The sequence below is a fragment of the Xenopus laevis genome, chromosome 9_10S (assembly GCF_017654675.1).
Source record: "Xenopus laevis strain J_2021 chromosome 9_10S, Xenopus_laevis_v10.1, whole genome shotgun sequence".
NCBI classification, from domain to species: Eukaryota; Metazoa; Chordata; class Amphibia; order Anura; family Pipidae; genus Xenopus; species Xenopus laevis.
The window spans coordinates 99,599,174-99,622,153 of NC_054388.1; the positions used below are offsets into that span (position 1 = coordinate 99,599,174).

The 22,980-nt window shown below is 42.4% G+C and overlaps 1 protein-coding gene across 6 annotated transcripts in view; it reads left to right on the plus strand.

Annotated features, from left to right (window-relative positions):
* ankfn1l.S (ankyrin repeat and fibronectin type III domain containing 1 like S homeolog) overlaps positions 1-21,906 on the plus strand; it is a 178,975-nt gene extending 157,069 nt beyond the window's left edge. For 5 of the 6 annotated variants that reach the window (XM_041577990.1, XM_041577992.1, XM_018239220.2 and 2 more), the window contains 5 exons: positions 805-973; positions 1,140-1,306; positions 11,611-11,824; positions 12,786-13,504; positions 20,421-21,906. In XM_041577990.1, coding sequence (XP_041433924.1) covers positions 805-973; positions 1,140-1,306; positions 11,611-11,824; positions 12,786-13,504; positions 20,421-20,711 — 1,560 coding nt within the window. In that variant the 3' untranslated portion in view covers positions 20,712-21,906. Of the gene's footprint in view, positions 1-804; positions 974-1,139; positions 1,307-11,610; positions 11,825-12,785; positions 13,582-16,545; positions 16,910-20,420 lie in introns of those variants that run through there. The other variant, XR_005964506.1, reaches the window with a different exon arrangement.
* The last annotated feature ends 1,074 nt before the right edge of the window (positions 21,907-22,980 follow it).

The window sequence follows — 22,980 nt, forward strand, 5'->3', positions numbered from 1 at the left end:
TCATGTTGGGTATAAGGCTTGGTCTACACTGGATTGACCTAGTCCTCTCCTAACTTTCTTCAGTAAGGAGCACTCAACATAGGCAGAGCTAGCACAATAATTGGGAAACAATGTATTGGTTTTGAAAACTGTTTTTGTTTAAACCCTCCCTTTTGAGATCCAGAATTTGGCTCCTTAAATAATAACAAGGTTACCAATATATTAAACCATTGATGTTATCAACCTTTTAGCCATAGCTCCTAGAATGTCTACTACAGTGAGAGTGTAATGCCAAATTAAATCTCATCATAGGTGATCCTCAAGTTGGGGTTTCATCTAGGAGACCAAGTAGGCTTTCCCTCTAAATAACACCAAGACTGGTTAATACTCCAGCCACTGCTCTGGGCTCCCCATAGAAGGTCCAGATTTAAAACAGGCCCTGGCATTTCAAGGTCCAAACATACAGTCTGCAGATTGCCAGTCCAGGACTGTCCCACACTGTTATCTTTACTCGCTGGTCCTTGATGCTCAAAATTCTTATCCCCGACATGTTTAACCCTAATGCAAAAAGTGTTGGGGAGCCACACAAGCATGAAAAAAGTTTTACGGGCTGTGATTGGCTGTTGGTAGCACTTGCAGACTACCAGCCGCCCAAACCTGTGTGTTTATGCCTTCAAAACTTTGGCCAACTATAGGCTTGCTTTATTATAGCTGGAGCAGCTGCACATGTGTTGTTGGAAATCATTAAGGGCATATATCTAGTAAATATATAAAATAGTGCCTAGGTTGTTATTCATTCAGTCTATTTTAATGTCTGTTTTTTAGGCTAAAGACTTCCGTCTATACAGTCAAGAAGTCCTGGAATTTGGAGGTCAGGTCTCCTTCCTTCTGTTGCTGCCTCCATCCGATGATGTTTGTACGGCTCCTGGTCAAAATAACCCTTACACCCTATACTCTGGCTTCCTTACACTGCCTCTGCAGATCTTTGAGCTTGGTAAGTACCATTCTGCGTCATGTGTGGTGGAGCAAGTTGTATCTAGATTTTTGGCTTAGATAGCTCAAAAAGTCACTGCATTTAACTAAATCATTAGAACAGCTTTATGCCATGGTGTTGATTACATGCCATTATATGGTGTTCATATATATATCCTCTCTTCCAGTTAATTTTTTCACTTATGACCGGGAGTTCATTAGCCAGTACTGCCAAGTGTCAGCCTTACTGGAACTGGAGTCCCTTCTTTCTCAGCAAAGTCTAAGGGAAGCCTTCTCAGACTCAGAGCTCACTACAGCAAAGCAGCGGCATCAGCAAATTCAGGACTATATCCAGGTAGGTAGGCAGGCGCCACATTTTCAAAATAATTTCATTTAACATTGGACTGTCCAACTGCTTACTTCTCCTCAATTACATGAAATGGGTGTCTCTCTCTTTAAAACAGTTCCGCCCACTAGCCATGTATTGGATTGCAGTCTGATATAAGACAATGAGGAGTTATAAGGTTTATGATCCAGCTGGCAGTCAGAGTGCACATGCAAATGCTCTTCTGATGTCACGCGCAGGAGCATAATGAACAAGTCACGGCACTCGCTCATTATGTGCATGCGAATGCACCAACATGGCAGCTCATTCCCGGGAGCTCCCTCCCAGTATGGGTGGCCTAGCGCTGGTGAGGGACAATTTTAAAAAAGACTACTGTTACCGTACAGGCCCTATTAGCCCAAACCTTTCATTGGGGATAAGATTTTTGCCCCTTTAAGGATCCTGTTTATGATTCTGCCTTGTCTTGTTTCATATTTTGTTTCTCTTTACTCCATATTTCCTACCAAATCTATAGGGGTAATTTATTGAGCACAGGACAGGGTGCAAAAATGTGTGCAATCTACTATATTTTCTGCACCTTACACAGTACTGCCCTCCAAAAGACCTGAGACCTGCATTCCCCCAATGAATACAACACTGTCTGCATTTGCCAGTGATGTATTCATGAGGGGTGGGGATGCACATAGGCCTATACCCATCTCTTAATTCGAGAGTCATTCAGGCATGCAAGTTAGAGAGCACCAGCAGGAACAGGGCAACATGGCCCTGTGCTCTTACACTTAAGTTCTGTGTAAATGAACCCTTTTTGTCTTAAGCTGACAATAACCCCAAAAAAAAACACTTGTTTAGTGAGGTCACCAAATGAGCAGATCATTGCCCCATATGTCCACTTATATACTAGGTCATCAGGGCTGATCAGATCATTTGGCCCTTGGGCCAACGATCATGTAATAATGGATGCCAATGCAGTCAGGAGAGGACCACAACAATGTGCCAATGCGTTCCTCACTAGGTCCTCACTAAGCCCTGAATTTTGCTATTGGCTTTCCAGAGAGATACCATACATTTATTGCACAGCATATAATCCCCTATATTCCAAGCATGATAAGCAAGAATATATTAGGGATACTTGTATCTTTAATCAATGATAACAAACGTGGTGCAAGGTTATCATATTATCCAGTTACACACATTAAAAACCCTCATGTTCTCTCCCAAAATGTTACATCATCTGCTGTTTAATTATCCACCCTCCCTAAGTGCCTTGTTTACCTGCTAGCAGATAGACAGTAGGAAGCTTGTTCAGAATGTATCTACAGTACTTAACCGGATATTGCAAATCACACAGACATACATATTTACACAAGAGCACGGATTTCAATTAGTCGAGATCAAGGTGGTGTCCCGGAAAGCGGAGCTGTCAGTGGCTCAGCTGAAAAAAACGCCTTGACTGGTACATGCTTAATGGCATGGGAAACGTGGCACTTGTCTAAACATGGGGAGAGATGTAAACATGCCAGTCAATTGCTTTCAGACTGTGGTCATTTGCATAACTCCAGCAAATGCTAGCCTTGGTGTCTGCGATACATTGCACTGGGTTCATTTAGTACAGCCTGGCAGGAATCCAGCCTGGAACTGAACTGAGGCTAATTCTTAATCAGCACATTATTATCAGGCACTTTAATTAGACACAGGAGCACAGGCTGCCAACTATATGAAATAGAATTGATTTGCTCTGTAGGTTAACGTTTAAAGAGGAAATAAACTTCCTTTATTTTGGCTCCATACTCATACGTCAGTAGCTCAAAGGAGGGAATTCACGAAAGTGTCGGGAACGAAAAAAAATGCCTTTTAAATGTCGTACAAAGTGTCGTAGTAACAGCCGACAAATTCACAGAGCATTTCCCTGCCAATTTTCCGACTTGTACGACACTTTTGAAATAATGTCTTAAAAGTGGGCGTGGTTTTTTCGGCGCCACTTTTCCCAACATTTTTATGAATTGCTCGTAAACTCATTGGTTTTGCCGACAAGTTTTCCAACACATTAGGCTCTCCAAAATGAAAATGTCGGTCAAATTGTCTTTTGAAAAGGCGCCGTAAAATGTCGTCTGTCCGACGAAAAGATATAAAGCATTTTAGAAAATTCATGGACTTACGAGACATTCAGAGACGGTAACATCTGCCTTTATGAATCTGCCGTTCGCAAGACATTTTACAAATTTGATGATTTTGTTAATTATTTTACCGACACTTTTGTGAATTCCCCCCATAGAGATGTCCAACCTGTGTCCAGTGGCAGGGGACGTGCTGCAATAAAATCTATAGGGCGACAGGTTAGAGTGACTTTACCTAAGTGTGTATGTTCCTGCACGTGTCACCCCCAATGAAATGACTCGGCCTTAGTGATGGCCGAGAAAATTCGAGAAACTCCGGAAAAATGCAAGTTGAAGTCATTGGACGTCAAAATAATTCTGACACGCATCAATTTTGATGCGGGTGACAATTTTTATACGCGCGACTCTTTTGTTCAAATGCATTGAAGTCAATGGACGTCAAAATAATTCTGACCCGTCAATTTTTATGCACAATTTTTACACTCGCAATTCTTTTGTCCAAATGCATTAAAGTCAATGAGCGTGAGATAATTTTGACAAGCGACAATTCTTTTGTTTGACCCCGCAAATATTCCCACGCCGAATTTTCGTAGCAGTTTCATGAAAACATTTGCCGCGGAATCCGGAAATTCGCCGCAAGTCCATGCCTGCCGAATAAATTTACCCATCACTACTTTAAAGCAATATTAATGTTTGGGGAAGTGCACCTGAATCATTGTATGGGTGCTGACTTTTAGACAACTGTAGAAATGAGAACGCACTCCTGAGGCACACCGATGTGGTAAAACTAGATTTTATTCCATGAATTGAAACAACCTCATCCTAACGTGTTTCGTATAGAGATACATAATCATAGGCACATTTACAAAACAAACGGTTACCTATTGTAACAAGATATCGTATGGAACAACTTCAGGGTAATATCTACAAAGTGAAAATCTTTGCAAATGTCATCGGGTGTATTAATATCCCGATTCCATTTGCAAAGATTTTCACTTTGTAAATATTACCCTGAAGTTGTTCCATACGATATTTTGCAACAATTGGATTAAATTCTGAACAAGGCTTGAACCCACATCACATCCTTTGGAGATGTTTAAATTCTTGTAACTGTTTGTTTTGTAAATGTGCCTATGATTACGTATCTCTAGATACGAAACGCGCTAGGACGAGGTTCTTTTAATTCATGGAATAAAATCGAGTTTCTACAGTTTTCTGCACCTTCGCCCCAAGCTACGGGTTTGGGGCGCTGCACCGGAGCCACCATTTGATACCGGTGAGTCACATGTTTAACTTTGCCATGTAATTTGTGCCCGAAGGAGATGGACCTGAGGGTTATGCACCCAGGTCAACTTGTTTATTGGCTGAGCCATGGCTAAATTTGCTTGCTGGTTTAATTTATTAAATCATAGGGGTCGGAGTTTCACTCATTCGAACAAAATACATTTTTGTAGTCAGCATTTCTTTACTCTTTTGTGGGGGATAGAGCCACAAAATTGGCTTGAAACATTGTAACTGTTCAGATCGTAAAGCCAAAAAGTAGCGAATTAAGGCTTTTTAACTTATATCATTGATTTGTTTGGATATTTGAAGTCGGTTGGAGTGGACACCGAATGACGTGCACCAAATTACCAATAAGAAATTGGAGTTCTGGCTTAATTGCCTTTTTAGAGCCACAAACAATCCTTTCTTTTTGCTGACTTTTAGAGCCCAATACTATGTACCCATTGGGCATGCACCCATTGCCAATACAAACTGTCCCCTGTGCCTTAAAATGGTGCAAGGCTCACAGGCAGTTCAGTTGGAATCCAGTTCTTGGAATTGGATCACAGGCCCATGACACTGAAGGAAGGTATCTATATCTCACCTCTCGCGTAGGCTTTAGTGCAGCATTTAAGGTCAGTTGCAGCGCTCCATTCCGATTGGCACCTCTAGGTAGGGTGCAGGTGCATTATGTTCCATTGACACGGAATTATAAAACTCTATGTTGCATTTTGCACTGTGCCCCCATGTGTAATAAATGAGCCCTATACTGTATATTTTGCCTTCTACTTATAGGCATCACTTCCAGCAGTGCAGACCAGTATCAGGATCTCTCTGCACAAAAAGAGACTATGAACTGTATGAGACTGTATGTAGCTGCACTGGCTTTTAGCAATTGTGGGAAGAAGGCTTTGCTCTTAACAGTCTATCTCCTGTTTATCACATGGCAGCCCTTCAACACATTCTACGAGTCATGAGGTGTTAAAAAGAAGAAAGGAAAGTCTGAAATTCTGTCTCAATGTGGGCAGAGACCCCACTGTGGCACTCTATGGGATACTGCTGTGTACTTGAAAGCATCTCTCAGCTGGGTGCTTATTATGTATTTTGGCAAAATAAGAACTATGAAATGATTCCATGTAGATCAGTTTCTCAAAATAATAGTTTTTTTTTCACATCCCATTGTGTGAACGGAGAGAGGGGCCCTGGTGTGGGGAGGGCAAGAGGGGTTCAAGTTTACCTTTTGCCAAAAGAAAATGTGTCTGGCGTTGTCATTTCTGCTTTAATGTGCAGTCTTTTTTGCAAAGATATATATTTAATCGCTGGGTTTCTGAGACTGCTAAGCTGGCAACTGAAGGGTATACTGAAACTGAAAATACAGGCTAGACTGCCTATCCCAAGATTTGAGTCTGTGGGAATGATACTGCTGCTGCCAATTTGAATTATCACTTGGAGGTCCATCAGTAGGGATGCACTGAATCCAGGATTCGGTTCGGGATTTGGCCTTTTTGAGCAGAATCCTTCTGTCCAGCTGAACTGAATCCGAATTTGCATATGCAAATTAGGGTCGGGGAGGGAAATTGTGTGACTTTTTGTCACAAACCAAGGAAGTAAAACATGTTTTCCCCTTCTCACCCCTAATTTGCATATGCAAATTCAGATTCGGTTCGGTATTCGGCCGAATCTTTAGTGAAGGATTCGGGGGTTCGGCCGAATCCAAAATGTGGATTCGGTGCATACCTATCCATCAGGTATTTTGCATTTAAAACTGTCATGGCCACCCTGCCCAAACCAATTATACCCAGAGAGTACTGCTGTGTGCTGCACACTGACAGGCAATTCCTATGGGACCCAAGAAAATTCTATATACATACAGCCCACTCTTAGGAGACTAAACATGTATAAGCCTTGGCAACTGAGCTCCAGGTCCAAGTGCAACAACATCATGTCAGGTTATTTAAAGGCTTTAAAGCCAATGAAATGGGTTGTGTTAGTATCTTTGAAGAACCTTAGGCAAAGTCATCCCCAGTCCAGTATTTAACAATAACTAACTTCAATATTTGTGTTTTATCTCAAGTGCCCTAAACTATTGGATCTGAGCAGAATTTGCCCATGTGAGTGAATAAAGCCTGTTGCAGATATGTTGATGCTGATGGAGGGTCAGGGGGCAAAGTGCAAAAAACAGGCACAAGCCACTATAGATTTTACACTTTGCAACATGGCTCATCATATGTCCATCTGTTCCCTGTGCAATGGCAGCCCCAGTGGGGTTATAATGGTGTACCAGGTCGGAACACAACTACAAAGCCCACCTTCCACCTGCCAACCCACCCACTTACCTGCATTCCCTTCCCCCCAGCCACGTGTGCAAATTAGCTGAGAGCAGATGGGGGGGTTCTTAAAGGAGAATTAAAGCCTAAACATGAATGTGGCTAAAAATGCCATATTTTATATAGTGAACTTATTGCCCCAGCCTAAAGTTTCAGCTTGTCAATAGCAGCAATGATCCAGGACTTCAAACTTGTCACAGGGGATCACCATCTTGGAAAGTGTCTGTGACACTCACATGCTCAGTGGGCTCTGAGCAGCTGTTGAGAAGCTAAGCTTAGGGCTCGTCACTAATTATCCAGCAGAAAATGAGCTTCCCCTGTAATATAAGCTGATGCTACAGGTTTGCTGATTATTAAATTCTGATGCTAATTGCACTGGTTTCTGTGCTGCCATGTAGTAATTATCTGTATTAATTACTAATCAGCCTTATATTGTGACATTTCTATTCTATGTGTACTGTATATTGTGAGTGGGTCCCTAAGCTCAGTAAGTGACAGCAGCACAGAGCATGTGCAGTGAATCAGCAGAAAAGAAGATGGAGAGCTACTGGGGCATCTTTGGAGACACAGATCTTTACTGCTAAAGGAATGCGGTTGCCTTGGGCTGGTACAGAAGCTCAAAACATAATGTACAATATTTCTAGCTACTTCTTTAGTTAAGCTTTAAAGCTATAGAGGAAGCAGACCCTGTGGCCCCCAGCAACTTCAAGGTCTTCCTCTATAGTTACACCTCAGGGCATCACTGTATCAATGAGGGGTGAGGTGGCAGGTAGGAGTCCCACCCCCTATCTATTCCCCGACTTTCGCATGATTTCCATTTTTGTAATGCAGTGCAGCAAGACCCCAGATGCAAGTGCTTCCAGCGTGGGCATGATTGTGTGCCCCTAATACTCTAGGATAAATGACCCCTGTGCGGTACAGGGAAATTATTGGGTATATTTGGGAACAGTGCTGCACAGAGACGGTTACCATAAATATAAGTAGTAATACTTGGCATGAACGTGAGGGACATTGCCCGCTTTGCTACCAACCAGGACTAAATCGGCACCACCAGACTGAATGGAAAGCGAGTGTGTATGAGTAACCTAAGCTTACTGGCAGCAGCAGACCAGTTTTCTATCCCTCACAGCATATTTGGGTGGGGATTTAATAAGTGGTTTGATAACTGTGTATGGCTGCCCCAGCCAACAGGATAAAGGCTGGGAGACCTTTCACCACTAATACAGACGTTGGGTTGCCAGAGAACACAGAGGAAGCAGGAGACGTAATGAGTCTGTAATGAGGCAGATATGCTGTATCTACCCCAAATACACTGCTCCCCGCTGTGCCATGTATTTATTGTGGCACCATGCTTTTTGGCAAGTGCACCCATTCGTTGAGAGACAATTTAAGGAGTCGTCTGGTCTGACCAGGCCGTGCTCCGCGGAGCTGGATCTTCAGAATTGGTTTTTTTTTTCCTCTAATTTGCATTTTAGCTCTTGGATAACAGAAATTCCATCCTCTCCCCTAAAATCTTGGAAACGAAAGTATTTTGAATTTGTTTTTGTCGAATTCCCTGAGAACGTAGTATTTAAGAAACCTTCAATTTCTCTCGGTATAAATCCGCCGACAAGTCTGCCTGTGTTCCTTCTGAGAGGTTTACAGGATCCCCTTTATGATTGAGCATAAGAAATAGTCTGTACGCCACACGATGGATGTGAAAAAAAAATCCTCATTTACACTATAACTGATAGAAATTCATTGGTTTTACTGCTCAACAGAAAAGCATCTTTATCAATACAATGTGGGCAAAATTGCAGCCATTAATGTGCAGTACACATGTCAAATGCCCCTGTCCAGCTAATTACTCCTCCTTCTGGGCACAGGGCTCAGCTCAGGGCCAACATCAGACTTGAGTCTTGTCATGGGTCAGTCCAAACGGGGTGTTTGGACTCATCAAAAGGTGTGGGGCTGCCAAAAAGAAGCAAAATTTGGGCATAACAGGGTTAGACAGATCATGGGCAGGTTGAGTGGATCAGTGGCATGGCCAGGAAAGCTCATGGTGTGTCAGCAGCACTTTCCACTACATAGAAAGAGTCAGTTATTGAATTGTCTTTGAATGTCAGCTCTGACTTACTGTAAATTGACCACATATAGGCAAGGCATGTGATGAGCCATAAGGAAAACTTTCTGCTGCCTGTATGTTCAGCTCCCACTGGTGTCACAGTGCTTAATCTCTTTCCCGGAGATGGAAAGCGGGTACAGGTAATTGTTTTTTTTTTTGAAGCTGATCTGCCTACTTTTGCAAAATGATTATGTTTTCCACAGTTACGGTAGATTAACCCTTTTGCTGGGCAGTTTTCCTAGTGGGGATAAGGTCCATCACAATTATAGCAGGTTGCAGCAGATTTATGGGCTAGATGTTGTTTTGGTGTGATATTAGCTAAAGAGAATGACTGATCTAGAATACTATCATTTAGCTAGATCATTTTAGCTTGATTCTCTGCAGCATCGTTAATGCGGGCAATCTCTAGTAATTTAGATAAAGTCATAGTGGGGTCTCTGAGTACCTGTCGTTTCAGTTTAGTTCATGTGCACCCCTGTATAAGCTGCATGCAAGTTTCCTTGTCCACATCTGCAAATTCACACGAGACAGCAAGATGTCTTCATCTCACATGAAACTCGTCAGTGCTTTCATTTGGTGACTGTTTTGACTGTCTAAAAGTCTCAAAAACTGGATTTTTGTGTGGAGAAAAGTAGTTTGTTAGGGCTGTTTTGCATAAATCATAGTCACTGTCACCTCCTGTACCAGGCAGAGTTATAAAGATATCATATACCTGCTCCCCTGCATAATGTAATAACATGGCTTTCTTTCTGGCATTGTCAGTAATGATCATGGCTTGGAGAAATATTTCAAAGTGCTTTAGCCACTTATTCCAGGGTGTTTCTTGGTTTGCTTGGGACTGGTGCACATCAAGACAGGGAAATTTATACGGAACGCATTTTAGGACATCCAGCAGCGAAATACATGTCCTTCATGCGATGTCCTATGCCTTCGGAATGGTGCATTGGTTGCTTTTACCGTCACTCATTGTCCAAATCTGCAATCACACCTCCATTCTCTACCCTTCCTCAGCAGTCAGTCATACGAACTCCACCCTCAGTCGTCTTCTGCCCTCCGCCCTCAGTCCTCTTCCTTTTAGTCCTCTTCCCTCCGCCCTCGCTGCTCAGCACTCCCCCCTCAGATCTCTCTTTTCAGCCGACAGTCTTATCCATAAGTTTCTAAAGTGGTGAGCAAGGGCGGAAGGAAGAGTACTGAGGGTGTAAGGCAGAGGAATGAAGGAGAAAGATGGAGGGCTGAGGGTGGAGTTCGTATGACTGACGGCTGAGAAGGGAGGGTAGAGGACGGAGGTGTGATTGCAGATTTGGATGATGAGTGACAGTAAAAGCAATCCATGCGCCATTCCGAAGGCATAGGACATCGCAGGAAGGACATGTTTTTCGCTGCAGGATGTCCTAAAATGCGTTCCGTAAATTTAGGCAGGCTGGAATGCTGTGTGCTGGAATGCTGATAGTACTGTGGATTGTGAGTTGTTTCACTGTGAAACCTGCAGATGATATGAATCCTTGTCACCAGTTGTGATAAGCCAGTGCTGGGTGTTGTGGAACTGGAAGAATGCACACAGAGATGCCAGACTGCTGGATAGAAGTCATATTTATTCCTGGCTGCTCTCTCCACAATGTTTGCTCCTCCCCGTTCACTTCCCCTTCCTGTGTCCATAACCTTTCTCATTACTCCACCCAGTGCTAAGCTGCTAATTCATATTAAACTGAACATTTAACATCACAGGAATGGATGGAACAACATCACAATGGGGTTTGCTTGAAACCCTAACTCTGCCTCCACTGAACCCTGGACTTAAATAACATTGGTCTTGTGTCTCTAAAACTGTCACTTGTGAGGCCCAGGTGCCCTTCTTGCTCCTTATACATGGCAGTGGCTGCTGCTCTTTAGAGGTGCCAATCTATCCCTCTGCTCTAAAGTTACACATTATAACACAATTTCTAATAAAAATCGAGTAAACTGTCAAATAATAAAAATAATAATAAAATAATAAACATTTGTAATATGCTTGAGATAAGGATAAAGCCCCTCGAGGTGTGAGTACAAGTGATATATAATTGTCCTCAGTGTCAGACTGGTCCACCGGGATACCAGGAAAACTCCTGGTGGGCCACGTGTCAGTGGGCCCTCATGCTGCTAAACTTTTGGCCTATTCTATGGCCATTCTCTATTTCTATGAGAACAAAGAGGCTAAATAGGTGGAATAATAGATTATAGTCTGTAAAGAAAAGAGACTCGGAAATAGAGGTTGAGTGAGGAGAAGAAGAAGTACTGAGGGTGGACCCCTGGTCTAAAAACTTTGGTGGGCCTCTGGTCTAAGGCTTTCTGGTGGGCCACTGGTGTCCCAGTACAACACTGATTGTCCTCAGCAAGTGCCATCATATTCTATGCTTGCTGGTTGGTCAGTGTACCTGAGTTACCCACAACTGCACTGCACAACATACTGTGTCTTATAACATTTCATCTGCCCCCAGTAAATCCTTGTTTTCTCCTAAATGTTTGCAGCAAATGGAGGAGATCTGGAGAGAGATGCGCTGGATGATGGATGCACTACAACATGCCAGATACAAGCAGCCATCATGTACTGTGCCCCTCACTTGTTTCCTCAACGGGACTGGAGATGGTTTCCAAAAGGAGAAGCCCCCATCCACATTATCACATCTGGACTATTTCCCATCACCAACTCCCTCTCCTGAAAGAAGCAGGAAACTCAACAGAGGTGCATTTCTCATCAAATTCTTTCTTTCCTACAGCTGCACTGTTACTATAGACACCATCTCTCCCTACTATTCCTGCTATCCCACAGTCACACTCCCTTCCCAGAGACTATTATCCCACTGTTACTATAGGCACCATCTCTCCGTATTATACCTGCTATCCCACATTTACAGTTCCTTCCCAGAGACTATTATCCCACTGTTACTATAGACACCATCTCTCCCTACTATTCCTGCTATCCTATAGTCACAGTCCCTTCCCAGAGACTATTATCCACTGTTACTATAGGCACCATCTCTCCCTACTATACCTGCTATCCCACAGTCATAGTCCCTTCCTAGAGACTATTATCCCACTGCTACTATAGGCACAATTTCTCCCTACTATACCTGCTATCCCACAGTCACACTCCCTTCCCAGAGACTATTATCCCCATTTTTACTATAGGCACCATCTCTCCCTACTATTCCTGCTATCCCACAGTCACACTCCCTTCCCAGAGACTATTATCCCACTGCTACTATAGGCACCATCGCTCCCTACTATACCTGCTATCCCACAGTCACACTCCCTTCCCAGAGACTATTATCCACTGTTACTATAGACACCATCTCTCCCTACTATACCTGCTATCCCACAGTCACACTCCCTTCCCAGAGACCATTATCCCACTGTTACTATAGGCACCATCTCTCCCTACTATACCTGTTATCCCACAGTCACACTCCCTTCCCAGAGACTATTATCCCACTGTTACTATAGGCACCATCTCTTCCTACTATACCTGCTACTAGGTACCAATATCCCCCTTTTCCACTGCATTTATGACCTTTCTTTCACTCATGCCTACAACTGCTGCTGCTTTAATGACCCTAACGTTCTGCTCCCCACATTCCAGCTGTTGAGGCATTGTAGGTCATTTATTTCTACCTACACTAACATGTCCACTTTTTCTTCCACAGATCTCATTCCTGCTCCGTATTCCGACAATTTACTATTGGATGTAAAATTTCACCAGAATCAGTCTTCCGTACTTTTGGATTCACATGGTGTGTCAGATGAAGAGGGCTCCTCTGAAGTCTTCCTGGCAACTGACAGTGACTATGATTCCAGCCGAGCGCAGAGCCCCAAAGAGCTGGACCTAGTCTATTCTTCAGGACAGGAATGTGGCAGGAGAAACCTGTGCAGCTTCAGAGATGGAACGCCTGATGTTCTGCAGACTCACGACTCGAAAGTTTTGCCTCAGGAAGATGAACGGCCACAGCAGCTTTACGACAGCGATTTTGTACTTCCCAGCCGTCAGATTGAGTTATTGCGGATTACAGAGAAGAGGCAAGCATACTGTGTCCGTACTAGCAGCCTTGATTTCCCCAAACATCCTTACAAAGCCTCTCGAAAGTCATGTCCTGGCTCTGTTGACAGCTCCCCAACAGAGACAAAAGCTGCAGGGTACCGCAGTATCCGAGGACTGAGGACAAGCACTTCTTTTAGCCCAGACCATGAACTGAGATGTGATAGCTCACAGCGGATTTACCGCACGCACTCTGTTGAGTGGATGCATGACTTCCAAGAACCCTTGGAACCAAAACTTATAATGGGGCAAGGAAAAAAGAACAATTCTGTTACCATTCGGATATTTCCACAGTATGAGACTGGTTTGTCTAAAGAGATGAGTGTTAAGGTACTGTAGTAAGAGTTCTGTGTGTGCATGAGAACCCAGACCGGTTATGTGATGGTTCTAGATTTCCTTCCTGAAGGGTAGAGATGTCGCGAACTGTTGGCCGGCGAACTTGTTCGCGCGAACATCGGGTGTTCGCGCTCGCCGGAAGTTCGCGAACGTCGCGCGACGTTCGCCATTTTGGGTTCGCCATTGTTGGCGCTTTTTTTTGCCCTCTCACCCCAGACCAGCAGGTACATGGCAGCCAATCAGGAAGCTCTCCCCTGGACCACTCCCCTTCCCTATAAAAACCGAAGCCCTGCAGCGTTTTTTCACTCTGCCTGTGTGTGCTGAAGAGATAGTGTAGGGAGAGAGCTGCTGCCTGTTAGTGATTTCAGGGACAGTTGAAAGTTTGCTGGCTAGTAATCGTTTTGATACTGCTCTGTTATTGGAGGGACAGAAGTCTGCAGGGGTTTGAGGGACATTTTAGCTTAGGTAGCTTTGCTGGCTAGTAATCTACCTTCTACTGCAGTGCTCTGTATGTAGCTGCAGTGGGCAGCTGTCCTGCTTCTGATCTCATCTGCTGACTGCTGCAATAACAGTAGTCCTTGTAAGGACTGCTTTTATTTATTTTTTTGTTGTTTTACTACTACTACTACTACTACTACTATAAGAGCCCAGTGCTATTAGTCTAGCAGTGTTGGGGAGTGGGACTGGTGTGCTAATCTGCTGCTCCTAGTAGTTCAGCAGCACCAACTTTAATTTTTTTTTTTTAATATTCATTTTTTTTTATTTTACTTTTTTTTATTTTACTACCGCTGTAGTAGTGTATAAGTTGACCTTTTAGGCATTATTTGCCCTGTAGGCATTATTTGCACACTGTTTTCTTCAACCCGCCATCGAGCTGTGTGAGCTTGTTCACATTTTGTCTAAATATTGATAATATTATCGTCTCTAGAAAAACCACTTGAGTTACTTTTTTTCAAGCAGCATTCATATATTTTACGTAATCCGTATCCACCGCTGTAGTAGTGTATACGTTGACCTTGTAGGCATTATTTGCACACTGTTTTCTTCAACCCGCCATCGAGCTGTGTGACCTTGTTCACATTCTGTCTAAATATCCATAATATTACCGTCTCCAGAAAAAACACCGGAGTCACTTTTTTCAAGCAGCATTCATATATTTTACGTAATCCGTATCCACCGCTGTAGTAGTGTATACGTTGGCCTTGTAGGCATTATTTGCACACTGTTTTCTTCAACCCGCCATCGAGCTGTGTGACCTTGTTCCCATTCTGTCTAAATATCCATAATATTACCGTCTCCAGAAAAAACACCGGAGTCACTTTTTTCAAGCAGCATTCATATATTTACGTAATCCGTATCCACCGCTGTAGTAGTGTATACGTTGGCCTTGTAGGCATTATTTGCACACTGTTTTCTTCAACCCGCCATCGAGCTGTGTGACCTTGTTCACATTCTGTCTAAATATCCATAATATTACCGTCTCCAGAAAAAACACCGGAGTCACTTTTTTCAAGCAGCCATAATATATTTTACGTAATCCGTATCCACCGCTGTAGTAGTGTATACGTTGGCCTTGTAGGCATTATTTGCACACTGTTTTCTTCAACCCGCCATCGAGCTGTGTGACCTTGTTCCCATTCTGTCTAAATATCCATAATATTACCGTCTCCAGAAAAAACACCGGAGTCACTTTTTTCAAGCAGCCATAATATATTTTACGTAATCCGTATCCACCGCTGTAGTAGTGTATACGTTGGCCTTGTAGGCATTATTTGCACACTGTTTTCTTCAACCCGCCATCGAGCTGTGTGACCTTGTTCACATTTTGTCTAAATATTGATAATATTATCGTCTCTAGAAAAACCACTTGAGTTACTTTTTTTCAAGCAGCATTCATATATTTTACGTAATCCGTATCCACCGCTGTAGTAGTGTATACGTTGACCTTGTAGGTATTATTTGCACAGTGTTTTCTTCAACCCGCCATCGAGCTGTGTGAGCTTGTTCACATTTTGTCTAAATATTGATAATATTATCGTCTCTAGAAAAACCACTTGAGTTACTTTTTTTCAAGCAGCATTCATATATTTTACGTAATCCGTATCCACCGCTGTAGTAGTGTATACGTTGACCTTGTAGGCATTGTTTGCCCAGTTTTTTTGGCCACAGCCACTGAAGCACAGAGGCCAGAAAAAATATGCCATATAAATGCTGAAAATAGTCATTTTTTGCCATACGTTGACTCAACGTATATGGCAAAAAAATGACTATTTTCAGCATTTATGTGGCATATTTTTTCTGGCAACTGTGCTTCAGTGGCTGCAACCAAAAAAACTGGGCAAACAATGTCTACAAGGTCAACGTATGGCGAAAAATTACTATTTTCAGCATTTATATGGCATATTTTTTCTGGCAACTGTGCTTCAGTGGCTGCGTCCAAAAAAACTGGGCAAACAATGTCTACAAGGTCAACGTATGGCGAAAAATGACTATTTTCAGCATTTATATGGCATATTTTTTCTGGCAACTGTGCTTCAGTGGCTGCGTCCAAAAAAACTGGGCAAACAATGCCTACAAGGTCAACGTATGGCAGTTGTTTAAAGAGAACAGTAGATTACTAGCCAGCAAAGCTACCTAAGCTAAAATGTCCCTCAAATCCCTGCAGACTTCTGTCCCTCCAATACAGAGCAGTATCAAGCAGATTACTAGCCAGCAAACTTACTATCATCTGTCCCTGAAATCACTAACAGCTCTCCCCCTACACTATCTCTTCCAAGCACACACAGGCAGATTTTTCAGATACATTTTTGCCCTTGATCCCCCTCTGGCATGCCACTGTCCAGGTCGTTGCACCCTTTAAACAACTTTAAAATCATTTTTCTGGCCAGAAATGTCTTTTCTAGATGTTAAAGTTCGCCTTCCCATTGAAATCTATGGGGTTCGCGAACCGTTCGCGAACCACTCGCATTTTTGCGCAAGTTCGCGAATATGTTCGCGAACTTTTTTTCCGACGTTCGCTACATCCCTACTGAAGGGCCAAAACTTTGGTGTTCCTCTAGATAGAATTACATTGTACAAAGGTTTCTTCCTTTAGTTAGTGTAATGATGCATTTGGAAAATGTATATATGGCTTCCAAAAAGCTCTGTACACTCTAATTCTATCAGGATGTGATGTGGGTTCCCTTTATAATACCTGGGATGTGTTGCATTTAGTACTAGTCAAGACTTTGTTACTAGATGCCAATTAATATTATGTCCAGATGAATTATTTATTAGCTCCCATGGAGCACAATATACAAAGAACCAAAAATTGCTCTATGCTAAGTCAGGCAATGGGCAATTACAGATGGAGGCATATACAGTATACTATATTGGATAAACATTGTTTTACTCTCTAAAGTTTCTGTTCAGTGGTTTCCATTACTTCTACTGTTATGCAAGGTGAAACCAGTATGGTGGTGCTGGAAGCTTGTATCTCCATAAAGGTATACTGTTTTTTTTTTTTTTTTTTCAAAACCCATCCTTTAATAGTGCTGACCCAGCAAAATTCTGCACTGAAATCCATTTTTTCGAAAGAGTTTCTCAGGTGCCCCCAGTCATGTGACTTGTGCTCTCATAAATGTAAGTCACTCTTTGCTGCTGGACTCCCTGCCACAAGATTACAGCTCCTTGGTAGATATAAGAACAGCACTCAGTAGTTAAAATCCAAGTCCCACTGCAACTCCTCCAGTTAAATTGAGTAGGAGAAACAACAGCCTGCCTGAAAGCAGTTCCATCATGAAGTGCTGGCTCTTTCTGAAAGCACAGGATCAGGCAAAATGACCCCAGATGGCTGCCTTCTTATCAATATTACAAGTAAAAAAGTATTAGGAATAACATTTTATATGGTAGATTGAATAATTTGCAATGTAAATTAGAAATAAAATCTGCACTATAAAAATCATGACAGTATCCCTTTAATGTAACCTTCCCTTTAACATGAGCAGAGGATGGCTATGGTCCATAGGCAGCATAAGCAGGTGCAGAACTGGCTCCATGCCTTAATGTACAGTATTCTACTGTTTTACACTGCTCATGGCCTAAAGGGGGATGCAAACCCAAAATATAATGTTGCCTTATGAAGGAAAACATTCTAGTAATAATGAATACCCACAATGCTGTTCTGAAAGTCCAGAAATGTGCAAGGCATTTTGGGAATGGAGTCTTGGCTGCTACATAGTTTCAGTGGCACATGGAATCACAACCAGCAATGAAATTAAAGAAGACACAGATGTAACCTGCTTTCAATAGCAATTGGGTGTAATAATGGCATCATGTCAGCCTTAACCCAGTGCACCCTCTTTCCAATCATTTTCTGTAAATGCTGGGGAACCTCAGGGCAAACCTAATGTAGACAGGAGCCTGCACACCGGATAAAATCACAAGTCTTTATTCCACAAACATTTTTTTAAAAACACCTGACGCATTTCGTCCCACAAGGGATGTAATCAAAGGCTTGCTAGAACCTCAGTGCAAACACTAGATTTGGATTTCTCCAGCACTTTAGGGGCATTGTTTGCCAACACAGGTGCTTAATTGTACCAATGCATTTATCTACAGCAACTACTGTGGCCTTTGATTTCATTTTGTACTTTTAGTAGCCTGATCCGGAGACTAGTCAGTAAAAGAAGTTTGTAAAAGAAGTTGTTATTGTATAGAATAACAGATTTCCTTTAAACCCGTTAGGGTGCTTACATAAAAAGACCATAGTTCTGTTGCTGTGGATTTTGTCAACTCTTTTAACTGTGGCATGATGAAAGCACTGGCTGCTGGAGCTCTGGCTGATTAACTATAATCAAAATGTTTTGTCATGTTTCTACTTGTGCCGTACATAACATCAGACCTGTGACCTCCCCAACATACATTCCTGCTAAGCTACCCTCCAAAATTGATGTGTTTATCACATATAACAGATTTATCACAGATACATGTGCACTGGACTCTCCCATCACCTCTTGTTTTCTAAACGGGACCTACAGTATGTTGAGAACTTTAGTACAAACACGGGACAAATGAAGATTATCAACAGGGTTGGACTGGGAGCTGCTGCTTCAAGGGCCCCCACACCCCCTGGGCCCCAGCAGCAAAGATACATAAGACCCCTGCCAGGAGGAAGGTCTGGGGCAGCGGCAATAGCGGGTCTGGGACGGTGGACCCCACAAGGGCCTGTTGCCAACCGAGTGTCTGGCCAGCCCCGACCGAACCTGCTTATCATTGAAGACTTTAGATCACTTTTTAACTAAAGCACTAGACTAAGTACAAATATGACCAGCTCCATGTTGTAGCTCCCACCCTTCCCAGCTATAGTCAGGTGATCCCACTGGTGTCTAATAAAAGGGCAGCCAAGTTTGGGAGTTTTACTTTGAAAGCAGCTAGTAAGTTGCAGGTAAAACTTAGTCCCTTTGTAAAATGTATAATTAAGCAATAGAATTCTTAATGAATCAGATGAAAATTGAGTGTAGGACTGGCCAGATATGGGATGACTTTGACGTAGTTGGCCAGCTTAAATATATTGCAATATATGGACAAACAATCCCTGTGTTGTTTAAAGGGTAAGGCATTTTTTAGTAGCAGTATGCACAAAATGTCTCTGTCTTAAATATATTGATAATGGGTTGAGTGCAGAGGACTCTTGTATTTGTCTATATGTATTTTGTGGTCACAGCCTCATTGCACCCCCGCCTAATGGTTTTAAAAAATAGTGGTGAGCACAACTTTCCCTCGTTTGTTATAAGTACAAATGTAGCCATCATTGTGCCAGAGTAGGATGACAGGCTATTCCAGATCTCTTTAGCCACTGCAGCATTCCTGGTTGCACCATGTATTTAGAGCAGTGATCCGCAAGCAGGGGCTCGGGAGCAACATGTTTCTCTCCAACCCCTTGAATGTTTCTCCCAGTGGCCTCAATGCTGGTGCCTAGTTTTAAATTTGAGTTTTGGTGTACTGCCAAACAGAGCCTTCTGTAGTCTGTCAGTTTACATAGGGCTACCTAATAGCCAATCACAGCCCTATTTGGTACCCCCAGGAACATGTTTATGGTTGCGTTACTCCCCAACTCTGTTTACATTTGAATGTGGCTCACGAGTAAAAAAGGTTGGGAACTCCTGATTTAAAGTGAGAAGGCTCAGGAGAACTTGAAGTCATTTTGGGAGAAGATTCAATTTCGATGTAGTGCTGTTATTTTGTGTTAACTTTATACCATTGAGATTATAGGGCTCATGTCTAAACAGGGAGCAAACGATGCAGGCATAATGAGCAGTGCCTTACAGATGCAAATGTTGATAGAACTTTTAGTGATATATCTCCAACAAGATTAGTGATGGGCGAGTTTCTCCCGTTTCGCCAAAAAATTCTCAAATTTCCCGAAGCAGCGAAAAATGAGTGAAACTCGAAAATTGACGACCGTGTCCAATTTTGGACGTGCATCCAAAAAATTGTTTGCATCAATTTTGACGCTCGGGGTAAAGTCAATGGGTGCCCCAATAGTGTTGATGCACGGCGACTTTTCGGACGCATGTCCAAATTTTTTTGACATCGGTGAATTTTCGCAGGAGATTCACAAATTTATTCGCCAGCGGCGAAACTTGGAAATTCGAGCCAGGTGAATTTATTCAGCCATCACTATCCAAGACTATTCAGTCTAGACCTGCCTACACTAGAAGAATACAATTAGTTGCAAAATTTTGTGTGGAACAGAGGGTTGATTGGTATGACATTGCCATATCAGTGCCTTTCATAGCTAAAGAGTCCTACCAAGCAAAACTAATGGCTCCTTAGTAGAGAGACATAATGCTTGCAATGGAAATATCTTTAGAGATATTATTCTAAAATGTCTTTCTTTTATTGTTTCTTTCTGTTCTTCTATGTCCAGTTGCATATAACAAGCAAAACCCCTGCCCAGGAGGTGGTCAAGCTGGTGGTACTGCAGATGAATGAGATCTCCAGGAGCATGGAGGGTAACACAGAAGCCTACTGCTATGCTGAAGATCAACTGGACCACTTTGCACTGGTTTTCACTTCAGAAAACAATAAGGAACAGTGGTTGGCCGATGACTTTCTGCCTTTCTCCCTCCAGAACAGCTGGAACAAGGGACACTTCTCAGTGCGAATTAGAGAGACCTCTCCTTTACTTTTCCAGTACGGACCAGCGACTACTGTATGAGCTTGGATGGCTCCATGACTCTTGTATGTAGTAGGGACAACTTGTCCAAGGGATTATAGGCCTACCTTCAATGCTTCCATCTTTACATAACTCATCCTTACTCTCACGTCTGTCGGTTTTGGATGCTGTTATTTTTTACTTTCTTTGTCAACCAAAGACTTATTTTGCTAACATCAAGAAACATTTGGTTGCTACATGAGGCAGCGAGTATCTCTAACCACTTGAAAAGAATTTCTTTGGGATGGGGAGGTAATATTTTTTAGAAGAACATAAAAACACCCCAGTGACAAACAAAAGAAGCAATACATAATTTTCCTTCCCTCGTCCGTCCTTTTTTTTTTTTTTTATTGATGCATAAGCCACGAAGACTTAATAGGGATATTGGATGTCGATCCTCCCGTGTGAATTTTGAGCAAGAGATCAGAAAATTCCAAAAATTCCAAAAATTGAGAAAAAAAACACAACAATCTGAGTTTTTTTTCCCTGGAACAATATGGAAAATATTGTTTATTGTGCTTTTTTTGCTGCATTTCAAAAAAGGTTGCACAAAAGTTAAAAAAAGTTCTAAGATATATCTATATAAAAAAAAAACAGGCACAAATCCCAGGACAACTGGAGCCGTGTGTCTTCCCTTTCCTCTTAAACGCTTTGGTTTTAATGAATATGTCTCAAACCAAGCACCCGATTAAGTTCTGTTAATACACTTAATACCATGGCTATGTTTTCTATTTGTTTAGTGGTTGTGATTTGGCCTGCCTACGTTCAAGCGCATGATGTTTTTGAGTGTGCCTTTGTTAGTCAATGGTTATATTGAATTCTCGTGGTTCCACAGTGCGGAATGGTGGTGCTTCCGTGAGACTTCAGACGGACTCACTTCTCAGTGTCGTGCCACCCCAAGGTCAAACACGAGCTTTTGTATATTAATGTTAGACGAAATGTTATACTTATGCATTTATCTTGTTACTCCTTGTTCTACCTCCGCTACTCAGCCCTTTACTTGATCATACTTCAGTTCTCTTACTCCGCTGCAAAGTTCATGAGCCAGGTGAGAAGAAACACATCAGCATATATGTGATTTTTAAGTTTATTTTATTTTTTAAATCCTTAATAATAAAGTCACCATGCCGTGATGAACAAACATATAAAGCACTGGTGCTATGGTTGTAAAAATATTAAATATGTTTTTCTTTTGTAATTAGCGTTGTCAATATTCTACACTCTGATTTGTGAATCATGTCGGGAACCGCCCAAAGCCATGCAGCTTACTTTATTGCACCATTGGTTGCCTCTTCCCCTTGGACGATTATAAAAAAAAGCTAGATTTGTAGACTCACCCACAAAAAAAGTGACAGCCAATGAAATTACAGACTATAAAAACCAAAGGAAACACCCAAAGTGCAAGAACACAGAAATACAAAGGTGGCAAAACCCAAGTGTAACGATGAAACAAAACTCATTGTTACATAAATACTACATCTCTATCAAAAAGCTCCTTCTCTCAATTCTACGCCATCTCCTATCAATTTTAGGGATGCACCGAATCCAGGATTTGGTTTGGGATACTGCCAGGATTCAGCCTTTTTCAGCAGGATTTAGCTGAATCCTTGTGCCTGGCCGAACCAAATCCTAATTTGCATATGTAAATTAGGGGCAGTAGTAGTGCTGTGCAGGTAGGGATTTCACCGACCCCAACTTCTGGGTTCTTTTTATAGACCTGCGCTGACCCGCAGCCCACCACCCACTAAGGAGAGTGCAAGGTCGGGCCGAACACGGTAAACCAGCGGGTATGGGGCCGGCCTGTACATCACTAGCGGGTAGAGAAATCATGTGACTTTTCGTCCACTTTTTCCTTTCCTGCCCCTAATTTGCACACATAATTTTAATTGATATGGGCCAGTTCAAAGTTTTGATTATGAATCCTCACTTTTCCAACCTGCCAATTTCTAATAACACTTTCGCCCCTCAGTTTCATTCATGATGTCCACTGTTCTCATTAGATACCATCATAGCTCTCATATGCTCATGTGTCTTAAAGAAGATTCCATCAAGGATCTGGCTACTAAACAACACTTGAGAATGCCAGTCTATAAGTAGCCATACACTGGCCAGCCCGGTGCAAAACCCACACATCAGCCCATGAGTCGAATAGATACTATACAAAGGGCCATACTTGTGTATGTTCACAATTCTCAGAAGGAAGAAGAGTGAAGACTTCTTTTAACAAATGGAAATGTCATGATCGTCCAGTTTGAGCTCTGCTCTCCCCACC